Source organism: Mus caroli, unplaced genomic scaffold, assembly GCF_978045245.1.
Source record: "Mus caroli unplaced genomic scaffold, Mus_caroli_1 scaffold_1, whole genome shotgun sequence".
NCBI lineage: Eukaryota > Metazoa > Chordata > Mammalia > Rodentia > Muridae > Mus > Mus caroli.
In genome coordinates this window covers 79,770,703-79,798,670 of record NW_028227256.1, presented here as the reverse complement: position 1 = coordinate 79,798,670, position 27,968 = coordinate 79,770,703, and the positions used below count along the sequence as shown (strand labels likewise).

Here is a 27,968-nt window from a genome sequence, read left to right as displayed (position 1 = left end):
CAATAAATTAGCAAACCATTTACAGTACTAGCAAGCCCTGTGCTGGGGTGGATATCTGAGAAACCCACAGGTCACTAATTCACTACTTACCCCTGGGACAGGAGACTTGGATAAGATATTCAGTCCACAGCCCCATATGATGAAATAAATCTTTCCATAGACATTGCTTTGGTTGACAGTTTATTAAATACACTACATTTATACCTTATTTTTTAGGTTTTTAAATCATTCACACATGGACTTGGTAAAAACATACTTGATAGAAAACTAAGATGAAAGTCAAAACAACATATTGCACACAGATAAACTGCTGAACTGTTAGGAGTTTTTAAACTCCCTCCGCCTGCACAGCTGATGAAGAAGAGTTAGGTGGTTTGACTTGAATCCTGTACAACACTGTGACTAAAGCATCACTGCTGAGATGTAGATACAAAAAGCATCTATCAAAGAAACTGCTTAATCATCTGAAAAACAGGACAAAACACTTTTCTTTCACAGACAATTTTCTAAACTCACTCTTTATGTCTGCCATTTCTGTTTAGAGAATTAGCTGTACAGACTGATGAGGCCACAAAAATTATTTTCTTTAAAAACAAACAAACCTAGAGCCTATTTACAAGACATGCAAAAGGAGAGTGTATAGGTGCCACTGCAGAACTGGCTGAATGCCCATCAGCAACACAACAGGCCTTCACTCTACAGATACAGGTCCTTCCCTGCATTCTGGAGAAATATTTTCAGGGCTTGGACTAGAAAGCCGGCATACGATGATGCAAAGACAGAAACAATGAAGTTTGCAAATCCTTTATATTTCCAGGTGTTGAGACAATATATGTGACTGCTGAGGTTACCTCTAGCGTCGAAACCAGAGCCAGCTATTAAGCAGCCAGAATGCTACAGTGATTGAATACATGACCATTTCTCTTTTAGCACGCTCTTTATTCTCCTCTTCCAGAAGTTGTAGACGTCTATTTAACTTGATTATCTAAGTGAAAGACAAATACAAAATACAAAATAGTACTATTGCATGCGTACAGCAATCAGATTTTTTAAAAAGTAGTATATAAACTTGTCAAAGAAATCATTACATATACAGTTCCATTTGGATCAAAATGAACAAAATTATAAAAGAAAACAAAATACTACCCACAATGGCTTAAACTGATTTAAATACACTTCTTCATTTCCACTCTGTAAGTCTGAATTAGGGAGAGTGTGTAAGGACACTGTTGCACTAGGCTTTGCTGGTGGGAAACAGGACCTGTATCTGATGGGTCTATCACAGAAGAAGGAGCACAGGATGCCTGCTCCTCTTTGGGCCTCCTCCATGAGCCTCAGTTGTACAGCCTTGGACCTGCATAACTTGTGATCTCAGACCACTCTGATACCCGAGAGCCCCAAATTACCTACGATAGTGGGCCCTCTGATATGCCACTCAGACAGATTGCTATATGTTTGGCACACATAATCAGAATACTAAACATGCCTTCTCCACATGGCAATACCTCTGTGTAAAGATAGATAAAAAGCATATTAAAGATAAGCACAAGAAGTGTACAGACTGGGCTTACGGGTAGGGTCATACAATATACTGCAGAGGTAGGGGGAAAATTCAAAGCAGTGTTTTCCAAAATAAATAAATTATAAACAGTAATAAAGGTTCCCAAAGTAACCACATATCAAGACCAAAACACAAAATTTGGAACTGGATTCATTTGTAAGTATATCAAGATTCTTTGATACTGTTGAGATTATATCAATCATTTTGGTAGCAATGTTCTATGCTGATCAAAATCATTTGAATGGTAGTTCAAAAAATCTTTAAATCTGAGAAAAATCAATTATGGTTTATTAGATAATCTGAATTCACGGAATCCACAGGAGAAAAAATAATGCAAACTATTAATCTGAAATATTTTGTAGAGATAGCTATAGGTTACTTTTTTTTTATTTGGGGCAGTAATTACCTGACGTCTTAATGAAGCTGCATCTACCACAGTCATGTCATCTGATGCTCCTTCTATGGCTGCATCTAGGTTTGAAATGCCATACCTAGCAGATAAGATATTGAAACACAAGTTAAAACTAAGAGTAACTGTCAAGTCATGTGTTGTGTTGTATACTAGTTAAAAGACTCATACCTAACAATATAAATTAGCATTTTTCCATTTGAATTGATACAAATAAGGAAAAGCAGCTTAAGATGACTATCTGCAATACTGGGAAAAGCTGAGGAAAACCTCTTACTATGTGCTTTTTTTCAAGCCAGAAAATGCAACAATGTTAACGGGCCCTGTCTGAAAGGGGCAGAACTGCTACTATCTGACATACTGACACACAGTAATTATATATGAACCATGTCCATGTTCTGTAGGCAGAGACTCAATGGCAGGAAATGACAGTAAACTACAAACAAAAACTGATCATTTATTACTCTTTCACTTCTGCCTGCCTTGCTTTTACTATTTTTTTTACTTTACTTCTGATTTCTAGTTCTCTCTGCTCTCCCACAAAAGTGAACACATGATCTTCTAAATATTTTGCAACTACACTTAACTACAGAACTGTCTCAATAACATACCAACAAGAAGCTGCATATAAAACAGTACTGCTGGAAAACCACCAAGACAGTGCAGAGGAAGTACATTCAACAGTACTTTTTGTTAAAATGCACTCACTCTTCTAAAAGGGCACAGACTCAGGAATATAGTGGCATTTTAGAGATGGGAGTCTCACATGACTGGTCTCAAACTTGCTATGTGGCAGTGTATGGCCATCTACTCTCGATCCTCCTGCCTTAGCACCCCCCCTCCCCCAGACCCCCCAACACCCCCACAACAAGTGTTGGGATTATAAGCATGTACCACCAAGCCTGCATGCAGACATAAAAATTTAAAAAGAGAAATGGAGAAATGTTCTGTCTTCCATTTGTCTAGGTTTCTACATTTTTAAGAAAAGAATCTGAAACGTTATGTGTCTGTGTGAGTGTGTATCTCAGTGTATTCTACACTTGTCAACAGGAAGCCAGGAAAGTGCACTAGATTAAGAGCTGCTCACATGGTGTTGAACTTGAGAACTGTGGATGAGCCATAAGTACTCTTAACTGCTAAGCCATCTCTCCAGCACCAGGTTTCTACATTTTAAAATTCATTTTAATGAAGAACACTTTTACCTAGATATAGTTTATACATAATACAATTTATTTACATGTATATCTACTTTATGTTTTATATGGTTATTTTAGTGAAATGACATGGTAACCTTTCTACATGAGCAGAATGTAAATAAAATTCCTTTTATGTAAGCTACACAGGGTTGGTACATGAATCATCATTCTAATACTCCCAGTAACTCTACATTAGAAAACCTACATAACCTGACGTAAAGGGATAAGAAGGCAAATATATATTCCCTCACGCTTGCTAGTGTGCTGATTCACAAAGTTCTACTGTTTTAAATGTTAAAACTACCTCAAAACACTTTTAAAAAGCATGTCAAGTAGACTTTAGATAATAGAGGGCGTGTACCCATTGTAGATAATCCACAGCAATCTCTGACTTGCAGTTTCTATAATGGCGAGGTCAGATAGATTACACTAACCATGCCTTCTTCTTAGAAACAATGTGTCTTGAACTACTCAAACTAAAATGTGTAAGTTAGGAGAAATAAACTCAGTTCATAAGTAAATGCTGAAACTGTGAGTTTGTAAACCCAGCAAATTACTCTTATAAATACTAAAATAGAACTATTAGGTTTAAGGGTGTAGCTCAGTGGCAGGACACTTGCTTACCTGTGCAAGTTCCTGGGTTTGTCCCCAGAACCATAATAATTCAGCCTGCACTCCAAATTATTAAATGTTTAGCGAGGAAACTATGGGTCAATGCATTTTCTTTTCTATGTTTTATCTTCAAAATAATAAATAATTTCTACTTTCCCAAGATTACACATGAGATGAATAGTTGGAGGAAGAGGGTTATCAAAAATACCAGCAATTGCCTCAAAGGTAAACGGAAGGCTGGCATGATACTCAGCCAGAAAATGCTTACCGTCCAAAGCTGAGCACCTAAATCCATGTTAAAAATAGAAAATCTGGGCATGCTGGAGCATTCTTGTAGTCCCAGGACTGGGGAGGCAGAGACAGGAGGATTCCTGTGGCTTGCTGACAAGCCGACTTAGCGCAACCAGCAAGTTCCAGGCAAAGTGAGAGACTGTCTCAAAAACCAAGGTGGCTAACACTGGAGGAATATCAAGGATGACTCTTGGGTTTTCATGTATATGCACCTGTACCCACACAGGCAACCCCACCCACCACATCATATACAAAGGTAAAGGAACAGGGATGGTCATACACATCAAGACACAAACATGCACAGAGATAACTAGCTTTAACAAAGAAATAAAGCATACATGAAAAAAATTACCATTTAAATACTGAATCACCCAAAGTTTCAGAAACCTAAAGATAATCTTCACTTGTCATATATATATGACAAGATTTTATCATCAATTTAAAACAAAAAATATGAAATTAGTTTAAACAAAATTTCTATTTCTCACAACTAAAAACTCTTACAAATGCTATCATATCACTACAAACACATTCACAGTAAGTTAAGAGATTTAAAAAAAAAACTCAAGGGAAACTAGTGTGGACTAAATGAAGATGCAGAAGAAACGAGTAAGCACTATTCAGGGCCACCAATGCAACATGGTGAGATTAACAAGAAATGGGTGGCTCCTTTTCTCTTACTTAAGAATGTGCCTGCCTCTTCTGAAGAAGAGAAACAAGGCTGCCAATTTAAATCCTGCTGGGACAGTTAGCACAATTTTCTAAGCTTATCTGATGGTATGCAAAGGGCAAATACAAGAGCAAAGGCTCAAATCAACAGGTGATAAAAATAGTTAATGGACATAAACAAGATTTAAGACTCTATACTTTCTGTTTTAGCATGATCCTCCATAAAGCTATGAAAATACTGCTATAAAGTATACTGGATGCTCTTACCACACCATGGCAGTTTTTTTTGGGGGGAGGGGGGTATTGAGACAGGGTAGCTCTGGCTAGTCTGGAACTCACTATGTAGATCAGGCTGGCTTCAAAAATCTTAGCAATCCACCTGTTTCTGTCTCTTCAGTGCTAGGATTAAAGTCATGTGCCACAATACCCAACCATAATTTTTATTATTATACAATGTTCTCATACTTTGGTGGACTGATGTCAGGACTAATTATCATCCCTGTTCTTAGCAAAGCACATCATTTCTCCTAAGGGAAAGCTACAGAGGCCTAAGTTGTATACATAAATATAATCATGGCTATGGCATGCATCATGATGTCCTGCACAATACAAGCTGCATCAAGTCTGCGTGTTCTTTGGTAATCACAAAGTCTCCAAAGTTACCTGACGTTGTCATGATGAGGATTAGAAGTGGCGGCAGCTGACCCACCACGCAACACAGGTCTAGGGCAGGTTTTTGCAGAAGACACAAGACAGAATCAGGAAACAGAGAAATACGAAAATAAAGCAAAAACAAGACAAATAAATGTCAGATAGGATTATATTGTATGCTTTAGTACAATATAATATCCCTCATATGCTTTGAAAATCCTTGTTTCTTATGTCTTCCCCATTTTAAATAATTTTAACACTTCATAAATTTAAAAAGAGAGAAAAACATGACAGAATAGCACCAACATATAATTCTATATGGTGCTATTTAAAAAATGTAATTCCTCTTTTCCAATTGAAAAATAAAACCACTAGCAACTTTAACGGCATATCCAGATCCGTTAGTAGCACCTGCATGATCATGGTTGCTCATAAATATAAACTAGGCATTGAAAGGAATACCCACTGCCCACAATTCCTTCCCTCTAGCGTCATTAATCTGATTAGTCAGACAAGCTTTCGGTCTTAAAGCAGCTGCGTCTCATCCCGACACTGAGCTGCGAACAGATGGTGAGACTACAGACATGCAGTCACTCTGTGAGTGCGTGCGCGGAGCCTGAGACAACCAGGAGTGACATACAGGGCTGCTGCATGAGGACCAAGGGGCACTGGAAAACTTTGTGGGGCTCGTCATTTCGTCTCAGTACACGCACTGCTGAGAGAGGACATCAGCTCTACCTGAGTCAGCTGGAACCCTTCCAATTAAATTTGCTAAAAATCAACAGATTCTAAATCAATGTTTACTAATCAGAAAGATGAGAAGGTCCATGTATTAGGGATATTCTCTAAGTACCTGATCAGGTTTGCCTCAAACTAAGTATAATGACAATCATCACAGGGTCTAGAAACACATTTCTGTCTTTTTCTGATATAGTTACAGCTGTAGAATATAAACTATTTTCCTTTCTGTTTTTAATTCTTTCTTTTTCTTTTTCTTCTTCTTTTTTGACACAAGGTCAACTTTAGCACAGTTTGGTCTTAAGTTCTGTGGAACTGAGGAAGCCTCTGGTCCTTCTGATCCTGCCTCTATACCCCACTTCCTGTGGTGCTGGGGATCAAAGCTAGGGCCTATTCACTGCTAATCAAGCACTTCAACTGATTTACAAATCTAAACTGACTTCAAAACAAACCAACTCAGTTACTAAAGGAAAAATTTAACATTGAGTTTCTATATGCTCTAATGTGACTACCATTACTTCGGGATATTTCTGGAGCCCAGAATACAAGGGATTAAGAAACCCGAGGGGGAGAAAGGTTTGCCTCATTCTGCTTGCTATAGACCATGGATGAATTGCATATTTATTTTTAGATAGGTTTTAAAGTCTTACTAATGTCTAGTTTGTGAAATAAGGAAAACTATTACACTGTAGTTAAGTGATAAAAATATAAGAATGGCCAATGAAATGAAGCCATTCCTGTGTGTTTCTTCAAGTTTTTTTAAAAGTATGTCTTAATAGGGCCAAAATGATCTGTCATATTGACTGTACTCCACCACAGAGATTTCCTTTACAAATGCAGAGCGAGAAAACAATACAGTTACCTTTCATAACGTATGTCATTTTGTCTTCTCACACTGGCAATTGATACATATAATATAAAAGTAAATTAGACAGATATTTGGAAAAATTAGAAACTTCATTCAAGCACCAGTTTCTACCATAAGAGTGATTTAATGTTAAAAGAAATTGTTCAGTAGTGTATCTTGTAATTAGAATCACAAGGGAAGAAAATCTAAGGCTACCCATTTTTTTTTAAGGCTATACAATTTAATTTGTATACTGACATTTCTGAGTAAGTAAATGATCTAAATTAAAGGAATGCAATTCTTTTCTACAAAATTATCAACTATTACAGTAGTTAAACAGGTTCATTGGAGGATCAATAATTAAACATTTCTAAGAAGAAGTTATAACAGATACTGTATGAACTGTAGCCTTCCATGTTACAAATTTTATGGATACTTGCTAAAAATATAAACCATTCACACTGGTTTCTTATTCCACTCATTCAAAAACTAGTATACCTTGCTAATGAAAAACTAAAAACAATCAAGCCACCATCTCTCCAAATAAAGCCTCTGCACAACTCATCCATTAACGCTCAGTAATGTTTTACACGTAACAGACCAAGCATCTTTAGAAGACGGTAGTATTTTACACTGGCTATGACATGTGCAGCTCTATCAACTGTAGAAGAGATGGGCAATATTTGCCCAGCAAAGGACTAATCTTAACAGTGCGTCACTGCTGCCAACTGACACAGGACACCTGCTACTCCTTCCTGATGTTTTCTTGGTCAGTTTTCTTAATGTGGAGCACTAAATTGTATGTATGAGCTTTGTAACATCACCTAGAAGTCACTTGGTTTTCATGCCTAACTCTGTTTAGATTACCTACACCAAGTTACCAGAGAAACAGAAAATCTAGTGCACTGTACAGTGCTCCTTGACTTATATACTAAAAGTTGTCCTTACGCTGAGAAACTAGGAATCTGTCATCTTACAATTAAAAAAAAAAAAAAAAAACCAAACAAACAGAAAACTCTTGCTTTTCCTGGCAAATAGTTTTGGCTTAAACTTGCTGTAATAATGTACAGTCCCCAAGTGCAAAGATTCTGCATTAGCATGACAGCCAAGAGCAATAAAACAGAAAAGAAAACAAGGTGAAGAGCAAGGAACATAAATGCACTCAACACGGTATAAGCAGTATTATTTTATAATCATGCAAGAACATTATCCAAATTTCACATTCCAATTTCCTTGAAAAATCAAGTCAAACTTTTCCATAGTAAAAACAAAAACTGTTTAGGCATTTAAAATTCTGATAAAGTTTGTACAATTAAAACAAGACCAAACCAACCCCAAACTTTTTCAGTAATGAAAGCACTGGCCAGGCCAAGGAGAAACTCCCTCTTAGAATCCAAGGTCATGGACTGTATGTAGAAGCTACGGAGCCCTGGGTGGCCTGGCGCTCACACACATATGCGACTCTTTCTCCTGAGTGCTGCTGGGATTAAAGGCATGTGCTACTATGCCCAGCTCTTCCTTGCTTTTTTGACTCAAAGTTTTACTCTATACTCCAGGTTGGCCTTGAGTTCAAAGCAAGTCTCCTGTCTCAGATTTCCAAGTGTTGGGCATAAGATGTGAGCCACCATGCTCAGCTCTTTCTTGGATTTCAGAAAGTTTATTTGGGTTAATATGATAAATTCAAAGTCATTGAGATACTATAATGTAAAATTTAAAAAAAAATTCTACCTAGTATTCCAAATAGTTTTTCATAGTAAAAGCATACAAATTTTATATCAGTAATATTTCAGAATTTGAATGCTTGAACTTTAGACAACTTTTTCCCACCATACAGAAAAAAACAAAAACAAAAACAAAAACCCCTCCACTTCTGCAAGTTCTGTATCACTGCATCCGAGCCATGGATGTGCTGGCAGGAGATGGGACAGTAACAATGGACTGCACCTACAGAGCGCGTGGAAATCGTTTTTTCTTCAGATGTTTTCACTACAATAGCATCGGACATGATCTCTCCTAAGGAGTTGTCATAACAAAAAAGTTAAACTTCTTTAACTTTTATCCGGTGGGGGGGAAAAATGTTTGAAAGAGAAAGGTGGAAACAGTCTTTACCAATTTTCACTCCTAGGGCCAGGTGCTTTCTGCTCATTACCTCCAAGGATTTCTTACTATATCAAGAAAATAATCTGAAATAATAGTGAAGGGCAGAAGACTTGTCACAAGAATCTAACCAGCCAAGTATAACCTCCTTTTCATCTTCTTAACAGATTAGGAAAAGGTGGCCCGGAGAAGAGACACAGTTATATACTTAAGGCCAACATGCAGTTAGCTGTTTAGTGGAGGAGTTAAGAATGAATCTGAAAGACTTCCTATATCTGCACTGTTTCTTCTGAGCTCTGTTCCTGCTTACTGTTTTCAAACAGCCAGGGTTCATGAAGCTTCAGAGAGCAAAAATGGGACTCTAAACCCTTGGAGGAAAAGAAATAAACCACAACTATAAAGTATATCTATGGGTACAAACATACATACATAAACATGTCCAGTATTTAATATTCCCTTTTGATCCACAGGCATCAAAGCCTTTCTCACTATAGTGTGATGTTCAATGGCCCAAATATACAGCGTTATATTCACCTAAGGAGACAGAGAAGGCCCTGGATTCAACAACATGAGTAGTCCAGACACTTGTGGTGCAGGTGAAGAGCTGGGTCTGCCAGGACTAAAGGCACAAGGACAAATTTGTTTTGAGTGAGCCAGAGACACACCAAGTTAAGAATTATTGGGATTTCATGAAAAATGCAAACACTAACAGTCTAATAAGAAGAAAACAAAACACGAAGCCACTGCCCACTGTGTAGAGCTGGAGTGAAGCTTATTTGACTTCCCCACAGATTCCAACAAAGTTCTGGGACTCTGTCTTTTTAAAACACTGTAAGGTAATGAAGCAAAGAACAAAAGTATTTCAAGTGATTGGAAAAAAAATTGCTTGTTGAAACAAGTTGAAGTGTAATTCTAATGATACTACTTGAAGATGCTCAAAAGTGAGGTATTATCTATGAATATACAAAAAACCACAGCATTATCATCCAAAAACCAGTAACAGAACACAGAGTTTCTCACACGGCCGAGAATGCACGGTGGACAGGGAAGTGTGTTGGGAGCTACTGCAACACTGTCTACCTGCCTTGTTAGTTCACTCCTGTCACTAGTGTAGGTAGTTAAACTGAGACTGAGGACTAGTAGTATGCTTCAGTTCCAGATGCCACATTCAGTCCAGCAATCCCTTTAACATATTTCCAAGTGGAACAAGCACTTAGAATAGGTCAGCAAAGCCTTTGAAAAAAAGTTGTGACATTTCCTATGTACAGATCAAGTATCTTCCACAACTGAGGGAAAGTTATAATCTTGTGAAATGTGAATTTTGGACAATAATTTCAAATTAAAAGAAAGCAAGCAAGCCATTTCAAACCATTGCACCATAGAAAGAGACTAAAAGGAGCAAAGAAAAAAGACAACACCACAGTCCACTAAATAAGGAGCCAAAACATATGCAACAAAGTGGCAAGGCCACTGCTGACCAATCACCTGCGGTTTTCATCCAGCACATCCAAGATCTGCTGGTAAGCCCTACGAGTAGAAGACTGGATAAGCGACAAAATGCCACGGGCAGAGGAAAGATTAGCTCCATCTTCAGGTAGCATATGGGGAGGACAGACCCGAGCCTGTGGTGGTGATGGTGTCACACTGTTCACATAAGCACAGCAAATGAAGAGAAAAACACTCAAGTCAGATTTCATGAAACTTCAGCAGAGCAGTTTGTCATCTCTTTTCTTGCCCACATTTCCCACCCTTAATCTATCCCAAGAGAACAAACAGAAGGTGTTAAAAAATTCTGTTTTTAAAAAGTGGCTATGACGTAGGTAAGAAATTCTAAGTATCAATCTGAGCAGCAGGAAGAACTTGGAGGGAAAGGATCCAGCAATGAGTGTGCTCAGGGCTTGGTATGGAGAGAGGAGGCAGTCTTTAGTCAGTGTTATACATACATGGCAATTCAGTAAAGCAAACACCTATCCATCACATGACTTACGGATGACACAGTGAGACACATGAATCCAGCATGATTCCATACAGACACCATTTCGAATACTTCACAAAGACAACGAGGCAAGCTAACTTTATGAGAAATGAATTAAATGATAAACTAAAACCTCAGAAAACTGTAGTTACATTTTGACTGTTTAACTTAATTACCTTAATTTCTGAAACATGAAACTTCCCAGGTCTGAGAATACAGTGAAGGGAGACAAGGGCATTTAAGTTACCATGGTGGCAGATGAGCATCTATTTCTTGGCTTCTGAGTGACAATAATTGAATTATTCCTTCACGTAAGAGCGGAGATTCATGAGTTCTTTTGGTGCGCTGACCACATTAGATAAAGCTTTTTGTACAGTTCTGGCCTAAATACTTGGCATCTGTGTTGGTATCTTCAGAGAGCTGTTCAAAAGTGAAGCCTGAGATACTGACTGGCACATGGATGAGAGCTGCATCCTTACTACAGAAAGAAGACCATGACTCTGAGATGATGGTTCAGTAATTCCTAGAAGCAAAGCATGAGGCTAATAGTTTTTAATTTTTGTTTTGCTTTTGAGAAGGGTCTCATTATGTAACCCTGGCTGGCCTCAAACTCACAGAGATTTACCTACCTCTGCTTCAGCAGGAACTGAAAGCATGGACCATCATGGCTAGACTAATCTTACATTCTGTGTAAAATATTCAAAAGAAAAAAGCAGAACCTTGGTGAATAGCTGTATACATGAAAAATATTTCCCCCCTAACACACACTAGTCTGGAAACTAAAATTTTAAAAGGTAGGAATTTTTTTGAAAGGATAGTTACTGTCACTTAATACCTTCAGTTTCAAAAAATGAAACAAAATCTCTAACTTTATGAGTAACTTTTAAGTGTCTTCATGATCTAAAGAGAAAGGTACAATAAATATAAAAACTGTGCTTTCCATAGACTACTTAGAAGAGAAAAATCTAAGCCAAATCTTGGCACATACAGAAATACTAAAACAAAGACTAATGACGTCAAGACAAACTAAAGTTTTTAGATATCAGTATGTGTGTGTGTGTGTATGTATATATATATTTTTTCCAGACACACATGCACACACATCAATGTATAATCATACATACATACAAAAATATATACATACATACATATATAAAAAAGTTAGTGTATAATCTGATCCACAGGACTTGGCAAATTCCATAATAAACACCCTAAATAAACTAGCTGGGGGCAGGGCCCAAGAACAGCCAACAGTGAAAACCAGAGTGGCTGGAGTGCAGTCCAGTGTGGGCCTGCACGTACACATCCTTTAGACACAACAATGAAGACCTGAAGTGTCTGCGTGCAAGAAGCCAGGCTGAGCTCATGCTTGTTAGATGTCACCAGGGACAGGACCGTAAACTTAAGTTCTGGGTCACTATTCACTAGCATCCTGGAGATACTGGGGAGTGGGATGAGGGGGTGAGGTGAGGCTCATAGGGGAGAAAACTCTAATCAAGTCACCCTTCCCCTTTGGAGCTGAAACAAAGGGACAGATAGTCTGACAAAGATGGAAAGAGGCCAAGACTATAACAAAGGAGGAAGGAAATTCCGGTGCACACCACCTCCACTGGGTTATATGCTTGGAAAAAATACACTTTTTATTAAAGCTACCAGCAAAACTGGCTAAATTTCATTAAGCAAGTTTTAAATTAGTACTGTTTCTTTGATTCTAGGGTTACAAAGAACATTTTTATGTATCATATTAACAAGTAACCTAGTTGTAGAATGAGCAAATTATTCATTTTTAGTATTTTGAATCTTCAAGCAACAATATCAATGGATGGATTCCGAATTTATACTAAAGTTTAATGGATTTTTGTCCATTAAAATAAAAAGAAGTTATTTATTATTTAAATTCAGAAGTAGGCTGAGGACACTGGTTGAGTACTTACTCAGCATGCCTGAGGTGAGCAGGTGGAAGGGATGGAAGGAGGGAGGGAAGGACAAAGCAAGAAATGAAAGAAGGAGAAAGAAGCTCAAAGCACACAGGAAATGAAGTGGTCACCTTATAAAATAACATAAACTAGCTTCAGATAAATGGCAAAGAATGCTCAAGATAGAATGAACAGAAGGTTTGATTCTAAAATAATCTACAGGTACTCATTATATTCTTAATGATGAACTTTAATGCATATCAGGAAAATCAATAAATAAAAAGTAAATTGAAAATTTTAAAAATCTACGTATCTCTTCAAATTCTAAGATTCTATGATCATATGAAATGTTGATTCAGTGATAAACAAGAAAAAAACTTCTATGATCCTTAACCCTTAACTTAATAGAACTATTTATATAGAATACTGAAGAAATGACAGTAAGTCCTGCAAAACAAGAATACCTTTAAAAAATTTCTCCCAGTGCCAGGGGTAAAACCCAGGGGGACTAAACATGCCAAGCAAGTCCATCTTCTACTGAGCTACAGCCCACAGATCAAGTCATTATCAGTATCAATACTATTAAAGATATTTGACAAATAAAAAATTAAAGTTTCAAAGATTGGTAGGAAATTTAACTTTTCTTTCATCTACATAGCAGTCATCTAGACACAGCAAAAACAGAACAGGGTTACCTGTAAGCTGATTAATTTATATTGTAAGGTGACAAAATTATCTTAATTAGAGACAATAATTTAGTTATTTTTATCTAAATTGGGAAAATAATTTAACAATGTTAGTACTCCTGCATACATTTTAACCAATACATTTCATTGAAGAAACAACAAAGAAAAACAATGTAAGCACTCTAACAGAAGTCAGGTCCTCTGTTGTAGTCAACAGTAGAGGGAGAATGAGTCTGGTATTCACCTCTGTCTACTCATGAGCAAACCAAGGCCTAGTTACCTATTTGTTTCCATTGTTTAATTTGGACAAGTCCACTATTGTAAAATATAAAAACAATGCAAGGCACAGAGAGCAGGTGTTTAATTAGAGATGGTCTTATACATAACTTAATAAAAAGGCACTGATAAAAACTGTTATAAAACAGCAAACTGTCAGGTTTAGTTTTTAAATAGTTTAACAGCATCTGCAGAAGCACTCATGCTTACATGGCATTTCATTAGTAACAGTTCTGCCTCATGCTCACAGACTCCTCCACATAAGGGTTAAGTAAACAATGGCTGGATAGAACTCAATGAAAATCAGTGACTGGCACAAACTATTAAGAGAAAAGTTCAAAGGAGGAGATCTCTCTCTCCCTAGGCTTTCATAGGAATGATGGTTCTCAAACTGTGTGCCTTTGCTGAGAACTAGCCTCTGAAAAGCAGTAAACAAACAAAAGAAAAAGCCAGAAAACCCCCATTTTTGTTGAAAAACAAACTATTTCTCTGGGACACTTATGTGTTTATGTATATTTGCCCCTGGAACAATGTCTCAGCATACAATCCTGGCTAACCTAAAACTAGCTATGTATATCAAGGTTGGCCTTCAAGAGATCTACTTTCCTCTGCTGGATTGAATGTGTGTTCACCACACCTGGCCTCTTTGGGATTCTAAATATTAGAGAGAACTGTAACTTGCTGTCCTACAACTGAGGCAATTTATTGCATCCTAGTAGCACATTAACGGACCAGAGCAAGACAGGAGTCACTGGCCACTAGTGTGGTTTCATGCTGTCTGGGAACAGTACTCACTCTTCGCTTGCATGTGCCTGTACTGTGGAGGTTGAGTGCTGAACCTAGAGGCTTGCATATGTTGCTTCAATTATTATACTTCATACCAAAATGTTCCACGGTCAGGAGTGGGCAGTCATTTTCATACTCTGTTTGTCATTTTTATAGAAAACAAGGGTTTAGTGATCTCAGAAGATGGCTCCAAACATAATTTTCTACAGGGGAACCAAACTAAACCAAATCAAACCAAACCAACTTCAATGACAAACCACACTTAAGACTCCATTTTTCTCTGGGTTAAAATTAAACAAGAAAAACTGCTAAATGTAAAAACAAGATCTGGATTGCTGACCTTGCTAAGTGTAATCTGCAAAGAACTCAGAGGCCAAGCAAAGCAAAATACAGAAAACGAAAAAGATTTGGTTTTTGTGTGCAGAAATGATTTCATTTTCCTCTCACCTATATTCAAACCATATAAAACTTCTTTAGTTGTTCCACCAGCCCATTTTACTAAGGATATCCTGATAGTCTGAGAAATCCTGAGGAAGTTCTAGAACAGGCTGTTAGGGTATTATGTCAGTTACACGGTAACATGGGTTAGTACTAACGTAAGCCTGCAGAATTAAAGCAACTCTACTTGGGGAAAGTAGAGCAGATAAAATCTTACGTGTACTCCGGTGCAGAAATCGATGACTGGAACCTTGAAATTTTATTTCTTGGGGCAGAATCTGATCTGTGCCACCTTAAATAATAATTATGCTTCTTTTACATATTCAGCTTTTTTTAAAATAACAAATAAAATGTTACACGATTCTACTGTCACAACTCATTTTTGTGCCAACAGACAACAACAATCAACCTCATTGCCTCTTTAAAGTAATTAAGAAAGCAAAGGCCCAGGTCCCTGCTTATTCGCACTTCTCTTCTTGAGCTGTGGAGTAAACCAGAGCAGAGGCAGTCAACAGTCCATGCATAGTGGTCCATAATCAGTCTAAAAGTCAGAACGCTTTAAATAGAAACTCAATTATAGATTATAAAATTAATAATGGTAGGAGAAGAATGGGCAAACCTTTATGAATATCAAGATCTTTCTTATTAGACATCTAGAAACCACCATGAAGGCAATTTAAACAAACAAACAAAAGAAAATCACGTGTTCATCAAACGCTGGTGTTAAGAACTCACACAGCCTTTTCCATTACCTCCATCCAGACTCAGCCATCAACAGTATCTACTTTGTGGAAAGGTGATACAATTCTGAAGTAACCATGCTTTCATTTTAATGATATAAAAAGTCAATTATGGCCCTAAACAGCAAATCACAACTTAAATAGCAGGAAAGCCTACCAAAAGATTCTGCTGCCTCAAAAACTACACAGTACAACTAGAAAATATTGAATTAGAGCTGTTTTTTAACCCACATTAGCCATAAGACTACATTGTGGAGTCTTTTTTACTGTTTGTATGCCTGGAAACAGTTTTAGAAAATCGAGTTTTATAGGTTGGTTGATATCTGAAACCTTAGGAAAACATACATTCAATCATTAAAAAAAATCAGGTTAATAATGGTTGAGCCTTCAGACAGTCTTTCATGTAGGAGGCATATTTATTTTAACCCAATTTCTCCATATGTGATTGTTTAGAATAACTACAGCCACTGTGAGAGACTCTCTGCGCAATCAAAGCCCTTACAGCGTTCTCTTGCACCCAACATAAGAGAATGGAGTTTCAACAAAGCAAGCAAAAATTTACATTTGAGATAGAACCTCGATGGCTGGTTACAGATGCCAGGGAATGTGCTCATTAGGCTTCTTCCATCTCTGACTATTTACGCTCTGCTGCCATAAGAGCGCATCTTACACCACTGTACCCTACAGTAACATGGTACCCTGTAAGAATGGCAGTGAGACAGACTGTCTGCGCTCTTGTTACTTTGTAAACTCTCAAAGGAGGTTGTTATCTCCTGATGCTTTTGAATTCCCAGAGAAGCTAACATGATGTTTGACATCACAGAGAGTTTCCAATTAATTCATGAAAACTGATCAAAAGTGAATGAGAAAGAATATTCACTTTACATAAATAAAAGTGCCAGACACACAGAAGAGAAACACAGGACTAAAAACTCTCACAATGAAGAGAATTGCCAGATTTTATGACTAATACAAAGTGATCTCCAGCACTGTAAAACACATTTTAAAAACGGTAAGAATTATTTAGAAGAGATACGTACAGACAAGATACAGAAGAAGATCGATAATGATACAATGCCAGTTCTACTCACATGGAATCGTTTCTGACCAACTGTCCATTTTGGCGAACAGCATTTTCACTCATAGAACGCTCTCTTTTTAGCCTGCCAACTGCTCGGATCTGCTAAGGTGCAAGCAAAGGGAAGGAACAGGATTAAATAGCTTAGAGGCTATTTTTGCATAAAAAACACAAAGGACCCACCCCATCCAAGGCTACTCACAAAACTATAAGGAGCTAAGAAAAGCAAACCCAGGAGCAAAGCCTGGTCATTATGGACAGGTAAGACTTGTTAATTTTTCTCCCTCCGAGGTGTTTGTGTGTGTGTGTGTGTGTGTGTGTGTGTGTGTGTGTGTAGATCAGTCCTGGGGCTCACACCCAGGTGCTCATGCATACACAGCAAGCTCTTTACTAAGGAGTCATCTCCCCAGTCACAGGTCCCATACTCATTATAATGCTCATAAACTTAGGAGTGTCTGCTTCTAAATAAAACCTATTCTAGTTTCTTTTCAAGTAAATATCAATTTTGGTTAGTAAAACTGTCCTTTCCTCTCTATAGAAACTTTTCTGTAAAAAAATTATAGAAAAACACTGTAGAAAACTAGAAATCCATAGAAAACTTTTCCAGGATACAGTTAATTATGGGATGTTCATCAAGTACCTTACACAGAACGGTATAATATTTTGCATATCTTCTCTACATCTCTATACTTATGGTATATACTACTGGTATATACCGATGTAAATGGTGTGTAAATAGATATGACACCTTACTGTTTAAGGAATAACGACAAGAAAAACATCTGTACCTATTTAGGTACAGACATAGCCATTCAAGGTCGGACTACATAGTACACACAGTCAGGGCACAAGTAAACAAGGAAGGACTAGGTGCTAAAGCAACATTGAGGGGAAGCCTGCCTGATAACACAGACATCAGTCTGGGGCCTCCTGCAAAAACCTTTTAAAGTTAACCCAAGAATATGAAAAATGTAACACCCCATGAGCAAGTCTATTTTATTTATATATAGTGAGTAGTAGTACTACTATGTTGGTGGATAAGGATCTGACTGGTGCCTGCCTGCCTGCCTGCTGTAGCAGTCATGGCTTTCTTTGAAGTAGAAAAGCTTTTCCACATGGCAGCATGGAAAGGAAAAGTTCCTTAGTTCCAGGCTACTTCCAGGAAGCTGGGCCACAAGTTTTTTTGTGTCTCACTATGTATCAGACAAGACCAGACAGAAGATGCAGACATGCATTATTAGTCCCCTACATTGTATTTAAACTCAGTTATACATGATTATTCACAAATAATAATTCAGGCTGCTGGTCCTGAATACTACAAGAAAGCAGGCTAAGTGAGCCTTAGTAATAAGTCAGTTATCAGCATACCTCCATGGCCTTTGTATTAGCTCCTGTCAAATCCTGATCTGATCTCTTTGATGATGGACTATTATATGGAGTTGTGAATGACAAAGCCCTTTACTCCCCAAGTTGGTTTTGATCATGGTGTTTTATTATGGCAAGAGAAATTCTTGGACCAGGGCATCATATGGCAACTAAACAACGAATGTGTGTGTACACCAGTGCACCACCCATGTTTATATGTGTACAGTATAAAACTACAAAGACTGTTCTTTTTAAAATGTGCTCTTTTCTGCTTCTGTACTCCCAACTCCTCTTTCCGTGGAGAGAAACTCCTATCTGTGAGTTTTCTGACTTTGTTTAAGCCACTGCAGGACATACTGGAGCATTACAGAGTACCTGGAGTCTTCATCATCAGTAAGTTCAGGGATACACTAGAGTGGCTCGTTGTATTTCAGGTCAGCCACGGTCTTCTGTTTCTCATTCTCCAAATGGCTTTATCAACTCTATGGGGCCCTTCCAGGATACTGATAACCACCTGCTGCTCTGAATTCCTGTTCGCTAGGTTACCTTTCTGACAGACATCCATAGCTTTCTGTGCTATCTTAAACCTCCAGGGCCACTACTTTCTATGTGTAATCCATGTCTGCTTTAGCTGGATACAGTTTTTCCTAATCCTTGATCTCTCTGGCTGTACATCTGAACAAAACTGATGTAGAGCTTGGCACCTGTGAATGCCACTTGACAGCTTAGGTTTAAGCTGGTTGAACAAAAGTTCCCTTTCTGAAAACATTAATTCTTTTTTTGTTTTCCAAAATTGGGACATGGCTTACATAGGCCAACTGACATTGCTCCTTCTAGATCACCTGGCACTTCTGGCTATATTTGGGGTTCAGTCCTCTTCTGGTTTACTACAGATGGTTGACATTATAGTACTCTTCTTTGAGGTAGGAATAGCTAATTTCAGCAAAAGCTATAGTGCAACCTGTCCTATAGAGTCTGGTCTCTCTCTGTACTTCAGTGAAGTTTTCAAAAAGCTTTTTAGCAATTATAGCTAATCTTTTTGAAGCATACTACTGCTTGACAGATAGGATATGATGGGTTTCAAATCTCCAGCTTGAACATATTTTTTGTGGTATAAAATTGTACAGACGTAATTTCTAACTCTTCTTTGCAGCCTTCTTTTCATATCCTCTGGAAGAGCTTATGTTGTCCTGATCTGCCGAGGGAAGTTCCTTTTCAGATGTAGCATCCGTGTGAAAGCCTCTGCCTCCCTAACCACACAGCCAGGTCTACTCTAAGCACCCCGAGAATAGCTATGACTCAGGGATGAAGTTTCAGGCCCTGTTCATGTGGCTTATTATACAGCTCTTTATTAATTTTAGTATGAAGAATTACCAAGCAATGTTTTTGTCTAGAGATGCCTTTCAAATATTGGTAAACATTGGACATAATGTTAGGGCTACTATTAGGGCTACTATTGGTTAGGGCTACTATTGCTGTAATGGAACACCATGAACAAAATCAAGTTGGGGAAGAAAGAATTTGTTCAGCTTATGCTTCCACATCACAGTTCACTAAAGGAAGTCGGACAGGAACTCAGGCAGGCAAGAACCTGGAAGCAGAAGCTGATGCAGAGGCCATGGAGGGATGCTGCTTACTGGCGTGTTCCTCATGGCTTTCACAGCCTGCTTGTTATAGAACCCAGGACCACCAGTCCAGGTGTGGTCCCACTCATAATGGGCTGGGCCCTCCCCATCAATCATTAATTAAGAAAATGCCCTACAGGCTTGCCTTAAGAAGGTTATGAAGGCATTCCCTCAACTGGGGTTCCTCCCTCTCAGAAGACTCTAACCGTGTCTAGTTGATATAAAATTAGCAAGCACACATATTGAAAGAGTCCACTGATTTCTTCCTGTGTGTAACAATGTCTTCTCATGCCCTCACCCCACTATCCTTCTGAGACTATGCAGATGGAAAACTTCCAGAGGGCAGGGTACTATTATTTATTTTTTTCTTGCAATGTAGAATCTCAAAAAATGGTTGCAAGTAAAAAAAAAATTTACAAGTTACTTGACAATTTTTGACCATAATTAACACTCAAATGTAGTGCTTTTCTATAAGCAAATACTCAGGATTTTTGTATTGGCACCTATGAACACATCACTTCAATTACCTAAGCAGAAACTACACTTAAAAAACTGGCATGACCCAATACTAGGAATCACACCAACCCTGTTTACATGCCTACTCTTTGGAAAGGACTACATGGAAAAATCAAGGCATACAGAGGAGTGCCAATTTTGATAAAAATACAATTTTGATAAAAATGTATGCTTGCATATCGTCTTCAAGAACAGAAACTTTAATACTGGTCTCCAATCAATGGCACTGGAGAGAATTTAATTCCACTGTTAATACCTTTTACATCCATTTTCCCACCCAATTTACATCAATAGTGACATCAATGTTACCAATTCAGTAGAAACCTGTCATCAAGCAGCAGGACTAGGTAGTGTCAGGAGAAAACAGTTTTCTTAGCCTTGCCAGATAATTTTATAATAGAAAGACACATTCATTATTTCCTAGTACAAAATTTCCTTTCCCAGGAACATAGTGGTAAAGCATTTGCCTAGCATGTTCAAGTGCTGGTTCAATCTTCAGCACTACAGAGATCAAAAACACAACAGAAACTTTGAGGCTCTGTCTGCGTAACTACAGGCGTGACAATTACAGCTGTTCTCCCTTTAAGTCTACATGAATGGTGGCAATTCTTGCTCCAAGATTTCCACTTTCCTACCACATAACTGTTAAATTAGGAAAACAAACAAGCAAGCAAGCAAACAAACAAACCCATAAGACCTTACTTGGGGAATTGTGAAATCAACTAATAAGTGCCATATGGAAAGCTTCCGTCATCTTAGGTTAATGTATGCTTAGTCGCTGAATTCTTTAACTTTCTAATGCAAGCAGTGGTAATTCTACTTACCTCTTCGCTTTGAGGAGTTGGAGATGGTCTTTCTAAATCCAGGAAATCTAGTGGTCTCTCACTCAGTGTGAGCACACGTGGTGGTGTTTTCAGTGCCAGAGGTTTAAAGGGAGTGGACTGGATAAGGTCAAGATCTGCTGGTCTTGAAAATGAAATGTCTTCATTATTTCCTAGGAAAAGAAAAGAAAAAAAGGGTGTGTGTGTGGGACTTCATAATGATGTTTTTTAATCCTGCCAGATCTGCATTACAACCTACTGACAGCAATAGTTTCTTTTTGACATTTTTCATAAATATCTAATACCATGGTTCAAAAATTATCATGTGTGTCCAAAACAAGCAACTCAAACAAGCAAGTCTATAAAAAATTCTCACAACACTGAACATTTCAAACTGGCAAAACATTTGAGTAGATGCTTCAAAATGTGAAGGTGTGAATGGCAAGGGCCTCCTTGTTCCCCAGCTGATGATGCTATTTGGGAAGTTCTGGATGCAGGGGTGCTGGAGATGGAAGGATGGGGTGGGGGCTTGGAGATAAAAAGCCTTATTAGACTCCCAATGTTCATTCTCAGTCTCTCTCTCCCTCTCTGTCCTTGTCTCTCTGTCACTCTGTCTCTGTTTCGGGCTTGCAGGTCAAGTTGCGTGCTCTCAGCTTGCTGCTTCAGCCCCCATGCCTCCCCACAATGACAGTGATGGACTTCTTATCCCTCTGGAACCATAGTCTAACTAAACCGTGCCTTTTGTAAGTTGCCTGGTCAAGTAACAGAAAAATAACTAAACAGGAAAATACATGCACACATGTTCAAAACTATCAATTAGCAGGGAAATGGATATAAAGCAACGAAAACTCTCAAATGTCACAGACAGAAAAGAAACATGGCACACCATCTGAAAAAGTTACATGTAACTCATCAGACAGCCGTTTCCCTTCTAGAGACATGAAGGTATACGTCCTCCTAAAAGTGTGTACATGAATAGTCATATGCACTCCATTCTATGAATCCCAGGACGTAAACAACACAAATGTCCACTATGTGAATGGATAAACCAATGATAATGTACCCACACAGGTTGCTATTATTTAGCAACTGGCTGGAATGAACAGATAATACTTGCAACAATGTGGAATAATTTAAAAAATCATCACACTAGCCAAACAAGCAAGCTCAGAGGCCTGTAACTGCAGCACTCAGGAGCCAAGGTGGGAGGATCCTGAGTGCGTCCTGAGTGCACTAAGTCTCCGTCCAGCATAAAAGCAAGGTGAAGAGTTAACCTGGGTTTGGTGGGGCAGGCCTGTACCCTGAGCAGTTCAGAAGGCTGGAGCAGAAGGACAGCAGGTATGGACAGGTGTGCAGGCTCTGCAGGGCAAATTCAAGGGCAGGGTGGGAAACTTAATCCTTGGCTCATGAATGAAAAATGCAGAGAGGGCTGCAAATAGAGCTCAGTGGGACAGCATTCTCCTAGAATGCACATGAAAAGGCATAGAAGGAAAAATTACTCTTAGCAAAAGAAGGCAGGCAGAGCAGAGCCCAGTGTAGGGCTCCATTTAGAGGCGATTCTGAGACAGATCTGTCTATTGTCTAGGTACAGAAAGGAGATCCATCTGGCTACTGGAAGTCTTCCAAGGTGACAACAATGTTCTGTATTGGACTGTGGGGGTTACATATATTTGTTTAAACTTGTGAGAATACCTTTTTAAATAATATTTTGAAAAACCTAAAATGTTTATAAAAATAAACAACACGAAGATACACTGTGAGACTTTGACTCAAGTGTGAGATACCTGTAACCACGATCCTCTCTGGGACTTGCATTATCACACTGGCATTTGGAACTCCATCTTGGAACTCTTGCTCCAGGTCAGCGTTTGGTGGGGCTACTTTTAGTTTTTCCGGGACCCTCATGCGCTGACTAATACCTTCGGTGTATTCCATTTCATACTGGATTCGACTAATTTCTGCCATCTCAGCAGCAGTGGGAGAAGGAAATGCCGCCCCACTCACCCTACAGAAGGAAAATGTTAAGGTCAGGATAACCGAGTGTTGATGTCAGTCTCCTCTATGCAGTGATGTCAGAATACCTCACAGCAGAAAAAGCAAAAGGAACCCTCTCATCACTTGTGAGTAGAGGAAAATAAAAGATCAAACAAAACACTTTTCTCAACAAGAAGCTTCAGACTTGTCATCTGAAAACCATCCCTGAAGATATCGATAAGGAGCAAGTTTCTAAGGTATTATACAATTGCAATACAAATGCACACACAAACATTCTCTGTGTGCAAGCACACATGCATGCTCCTTATCATTCAAAAATGCCTAAAATAAAATTAAAAACTCCCACTCAGGAGGCTAAGAGCATAGTTCAGAGGTAGAGTGCGTCCCTAACATGCATGAAGCCCTGGCTCAATCTCTAAAACTGCAAAGAAAAAACCCCTTAATTATGTGGGAGAACCTTGCCTGGACTTAATAACAATGCAGTCAATCAGACTCCAAAGGTAAGTAAGGCTAAGGCTTAATTTACAAAAAAATAAAAAAAAAGGAAAGCTCCCTCAAAAATCACAAAATGCAAATCAAAACTTCTTTTTTTTTTTTTTTTTTTTTTTTTTTTGGTTTTTCGAGACAGGGTTTCTCTGTGTAGCCCTGGCTGTCCTGGCACTCACTTTGTAGACCAGGCTGGCCTCGAACTCAGAAATCCGCCTGCCTCTGCCTCCCGAGTGCTGGGATTAAAGGCGTGCGCCACCACGCCCGGCCCGCAAATCAAAACTTCTTATTGAACATGAATTTGATGGCGATCCAATGAATACCAAATACATGGATTATATCAATAAGCCCTTAATGTACACATTCATTTTATGTGGTTAAATGTTCACATTCTTAACCCATATTTAATTTTGTATTTACTATACACATAGTTTTGAGAAGCATCAAATATCTTTTGAGGGAAAAATTAGTACAATGCACTGAGTGAGCTTCTAAATTGGAGAGGGATCCATGACTCCAGGGAGATGTAGTTGAAAGCATGATTGCCCCCAAATAAAAAAAATGCTAAGAAAAGCATTAAAAAGTAGGCTAGCTTATGGCAAGCAGCTTTGAAGCTGTCTGTCAAACCTATGATACCAGCTCAACTGAAAAAAAAGTCACTGACCTTCCTAGTGATGTCTCACTGCCCGTTTTCATACTCATTTTAACAGAGCAGACACACGTCTACAATAGCTACGGACACTGCTACCCTGCTGGTGTTTACTTTACACACACTTCCCTACAGAGCTCAACTGTTTTTGGAGGTGTACATAACAACACGGGCACTGCTTTTCCAGCTGTAAAAAAGAAAGAATAAAAATCAGTATTTCAACAATCATTGCATAAGAGAACTATGAATAAAGGTAGTGATTGACTTAAAATGGCTCCGTTTGAGAAACCATATTTAAATGTTTCAACTGTCACTCCACGGTACCTCTTAGTCAGAAAGACAGCTTGAAGGACAGTCCCATTTCATGATTTTGCAATCAGGGTAAATGAAAGTTCCATCATTACATAAACAAATGTGCTGTCAGATGGGGAGAAGGATGGCTGCCAGGAGACACCTTTAGCCATATTCCAATAGGTTATAAAAATCACCACGAAAATACAAGGGTAAAAGGAAACGGATTTGAGGTTGCCTAAAAATTTGATGTGTAAGTGATGGTTTCCTGAAAAGGAGGCCAAATTACACTAAATTCCCAGAGAAGCATATTCTAAGTCAAGAGCAATACAGCACCACACACAGTACAAATGCCACTGTGCTGAGACACAGAGGTATTCTGTAAACTAAGGTTAAAGCAATATAGATGTCTTCATCATCGATTTAAAAAACAAACAAACAAACAAAACCAGAAACATACTCTATACCTTACGAGTATACTCCTTGGGGACTGCTTAGTGCGCTAAGCATAGTTGGACTATGACTCTCAACTAGTTTATTTCATTCTTTTTGCCCAAATGTCTGCTTTTTAAGGAACTGACACATACATGGCTTAAAGACTAAGAAAACAGAGACAAAGAGAAAATTTTACTTACAAATGTGAAACAACAGGCTTGCTATTTGGCACTATCTGCTTCTGTGCTTCATATTAACTCCTTAAATTGCTCCGATGCACATGTGCTAGGTTGGGAGCCACTTTTATCCCTGAGGGAGAAGAACAGTGACTGAGAAACTAGATGATACCATTGCTAGGGACTTAGCTAGAAAATCTTTAAATAAAAGCCACAAAGATATACAACTTTACACTAATAAACAAAGAACTTCAAAAGTACCAAATTTTAATGTCTTAGAACAGACTAGTCACCATGTAAGGCAGCAGCTCTCAACCTGCGGGTCTCGACCCCTATGGTTGTTGAGTGACTACCACAGTGGTTGGACACTTTTGTGATATTTACAATTCATGACCATAGCAAAATTGCAGTTATGAATAACAACAGTAATAATTTTATAGTTGGTTACCACAAAAGGAGGACTGTATTAAGACAATACTGCTGCCTCAGTTTTTAGATTGTATGTTTCAATAAAACAGAGGAGGACCTAATTATTTTTTCTTTCTCATTAAAACTATGGTATATACTTTGGGTATTCTTTGGTAACAAATAAACTTAATTTGGGGCTAAGGTTTTAATCCCACATTTTTTGTCATTACATGCTTGTTGTATACCTTGAGATAAATCTCCCTCAGACTCCTATCTGATACCACAGCTCCACTTTCTAGGCCACACCCAAACATCCGCAATGTTTTCCAATTTCATCAGGGTCCTGTACATTACACTCGATTTCTTCTTTAGGTTGGCTTTCATTTTTAAAAACACAAATCTATTTTTAAGGGAATATTTACCCTTAATTAATTAATTTTCACTACCTTTGAACCATAAACTTGCTGTACGCATATAAACATATGTAACAAAACAAAAACTATTAAAAAAAATTAAGTCTCAGTGAATCAAAGGTCTAATCTAAGAACTGCTGAAACTCTGAGTCTGCTAGAGAAAAACAGGCAAAACCTTGAAGATGCACAGGCATTGGCAAGGACTTTCTGCAAAGGGCTCTGAGAGGCTGAGGAAACACCAGCAAGAACTGGCATCACGTAACATACAAACTTTCTGTAGAAATTAAGAGTAGAGAGATTCTACGGGATCTTTGTTGGGTAGTCATATGGCAGGGGGCTCACATCTAGAATTATATAAACAACTCAAAGACCTACTAAAGAGACCCCCCCCCCCCCGTATCTATTAACAACAAAAATGTCACAAGAGCAAGGAGAGAGTAACAGAAGAAACTTTGTAAATCTAAAATGAGGCAGCCCTATCAGACAGGAAGGGAGCTAACACAGTTCCTTTCCGTAGTTCAGTATAAAAGCGTATACTCAAGAGACACCACTGAGGAGCTATCTCAATTCACAGGTCCTCGAAACCAAAAATTAGACAACCCGTTCTCCACATATAAACACACACACACACACACCTCCTCAAACAATCTAGTTGCACGCTCAGAATACTAAATAGGGCTCAATGGTCCTACTTTCCCTAAAGGTTTTACTTTGGGGAATCTCATTAGTAGCCAAAGCGACTGAGGGAGAAAGGAATTTTTCTCACCTGGGAAAAAGGGCATCCCCATTCACTGGCTCCCCGAGGGAGGCCTGCTTAGCATTATTGGGCACAAGCTTTAGTCTTCAGGAATTAGAGAGCACCACCAACTCAGAGACAGCGCTGCTCTTCCCAGAGAATGCGCCCTGCTCCTGAGCTAGTGGGACTGGGACGCTGGTTTGTTTGTTTTTCTTTCTTGTTTTTGTTTGCTTGTTTGTTTTGCAATGACAAGTTTTTAGCAAATGGAGGTCAGGGGCTATGAGGGACCTGGACCCCAGCTTAGCGTGGGGTGCGGGGGTATAGCCCACAACGCATCCAGCGAGCAAGGATGCTATGGCCAGCCCCGGGCCTCCCAAAGGCCTTTCTCTAGTTATACGGATTTTACACAAAACAAAGAGTTACTTTTAAACGCGACAGACTCAAGGTCAAACTGCGGCCCGTGGAAGAGATGCCCGAAAAAGCCCAGATCCAAGCTCACAGGCTTCCTTCCGTTTCCTAACCCCAAACTAATAGGTGTTTTTCGTTTTGTCAGTAAAATTCGATTTTTGTTCCACAGAACAAGATGCGGAGGTAGAAACGGTGAAGAAGTCGGCGCCAAATATTTACAGGGCAGGGCCCTGAGGACGGGCCAAGGCCGGGGCCGCTCCGCCCAGCCCGGAGGGGGGTGTCACTGCCGCGGCGCAAGGCCCGGAGTCCTGCTTGGGGAGACTAGAGCACTCACCCTGGGCCTGCTGGAGAGTCCCCGGAGAGAGGGTCGCCGCCCGCCGGCTCCGGGGCACTCGGGTGAGCGCTCGCAGAGGCCGTTGACCGAGCGCACCGAGGCGCCCGGGCAAAGAAGCGGCGGAGCGGCCGCGACGGGCCGGGACAGACGCGAGAACGTCCAGGACTGGCCCCTTCCAGGAGCCGTAGCGGAAGTAGGTTTCTGGTCATGTGACGAGAGAAGGGCGGATGTTCCGTGCAGGCTCGTGAGACGTCGACGCGGAGCCATTTTTGTCGTGGGCAAAGCACTCCCGTCTCAGGTGATTCCTGTTGAGGGGGTTTCTAGACTCTGCGATCTTGAAGAAC

At 39.0% G+C, this 27,968-nt stretch overlaps 1 protein-coding gene across 24 annotated transcripts; it reads right to left on the bottom strand.

The window, feature by feature from the left end:
- Window positions 1–788: 788 nt before the first annotated feature.
- On the bottom strand, window positions 789–27,796 carry Mff (mitochondrial fission factor). Of its 24 annotated transcripts, none has more exons than XM_021155902.3 (12): window positions 27,625–27,796; window positions 25,350–25,458; window positions 24,439–24,610; window positions 23,078–23,298; window positions 21,297–21,466; window positions 16,980–17,068; window positions 15,366–15,440; window positions 10,557–10,715; window positions 6,990–7,022; window positions 5,402–5,461; window positions 1,968–2,052; window positions 789–985 (listed from the first exon to the last, which is right to left on the bottom strand). In XM_021155902.3, the coding sequence occupies exons 3-12, from the start codon at window positions 24,474–24,476 to the stop codon at window positions 854–856; spliced, it is 1,062 nt and encodes a 353-aa protein (XP_021011561.1). In that variant the 5' UTR covers window positions 24,477–24,610; window positions 25,350–25,458; window positions 27,625–27,796; the 3' UTR covers window positions 789–853. The 24 variants fall into 24 exon arrangements, with proteins under 24 accessions (XP_021011561.1, XP_021011553.1, XP_021011577.1 ...); XM_021155894.3 differs by having other exon boundaries at window positions 16,980–17,071; window positions 27,625–27,795; XM_021155918.3 differs by lacking the exon at window positions 6,990–7,022 and having other exon boundaries at window positions 27,625–27,795.
- Window positions 27,797–27,968: the final 172 nt, after the last annotated feature.

Excerpts from the sequence above, each read along its gene's own strand:
- Mff (XM_021155894.3), bottom strand. The coding sequence starts at position 24,476 with ATGAGTATGAAAACGGGCAGTGAGACATCACTAGGAAG. Across the intron at positions 17,072-21,296 it reads CAACTCCTCAAAGCGAAGAG|CAGATCCGAGCAGTTGGCAG; the intron begins GTAAGTAGAATT and ends CTTGCACCTTAG. Across the intron at positions 15,441-16,979 it reads TTGGTCAGAAACGATTCCAT|GTGGCACAGATCAGATTCTG; the intron begins GTGAGTAGAACT and ends TTATTATTTAAG.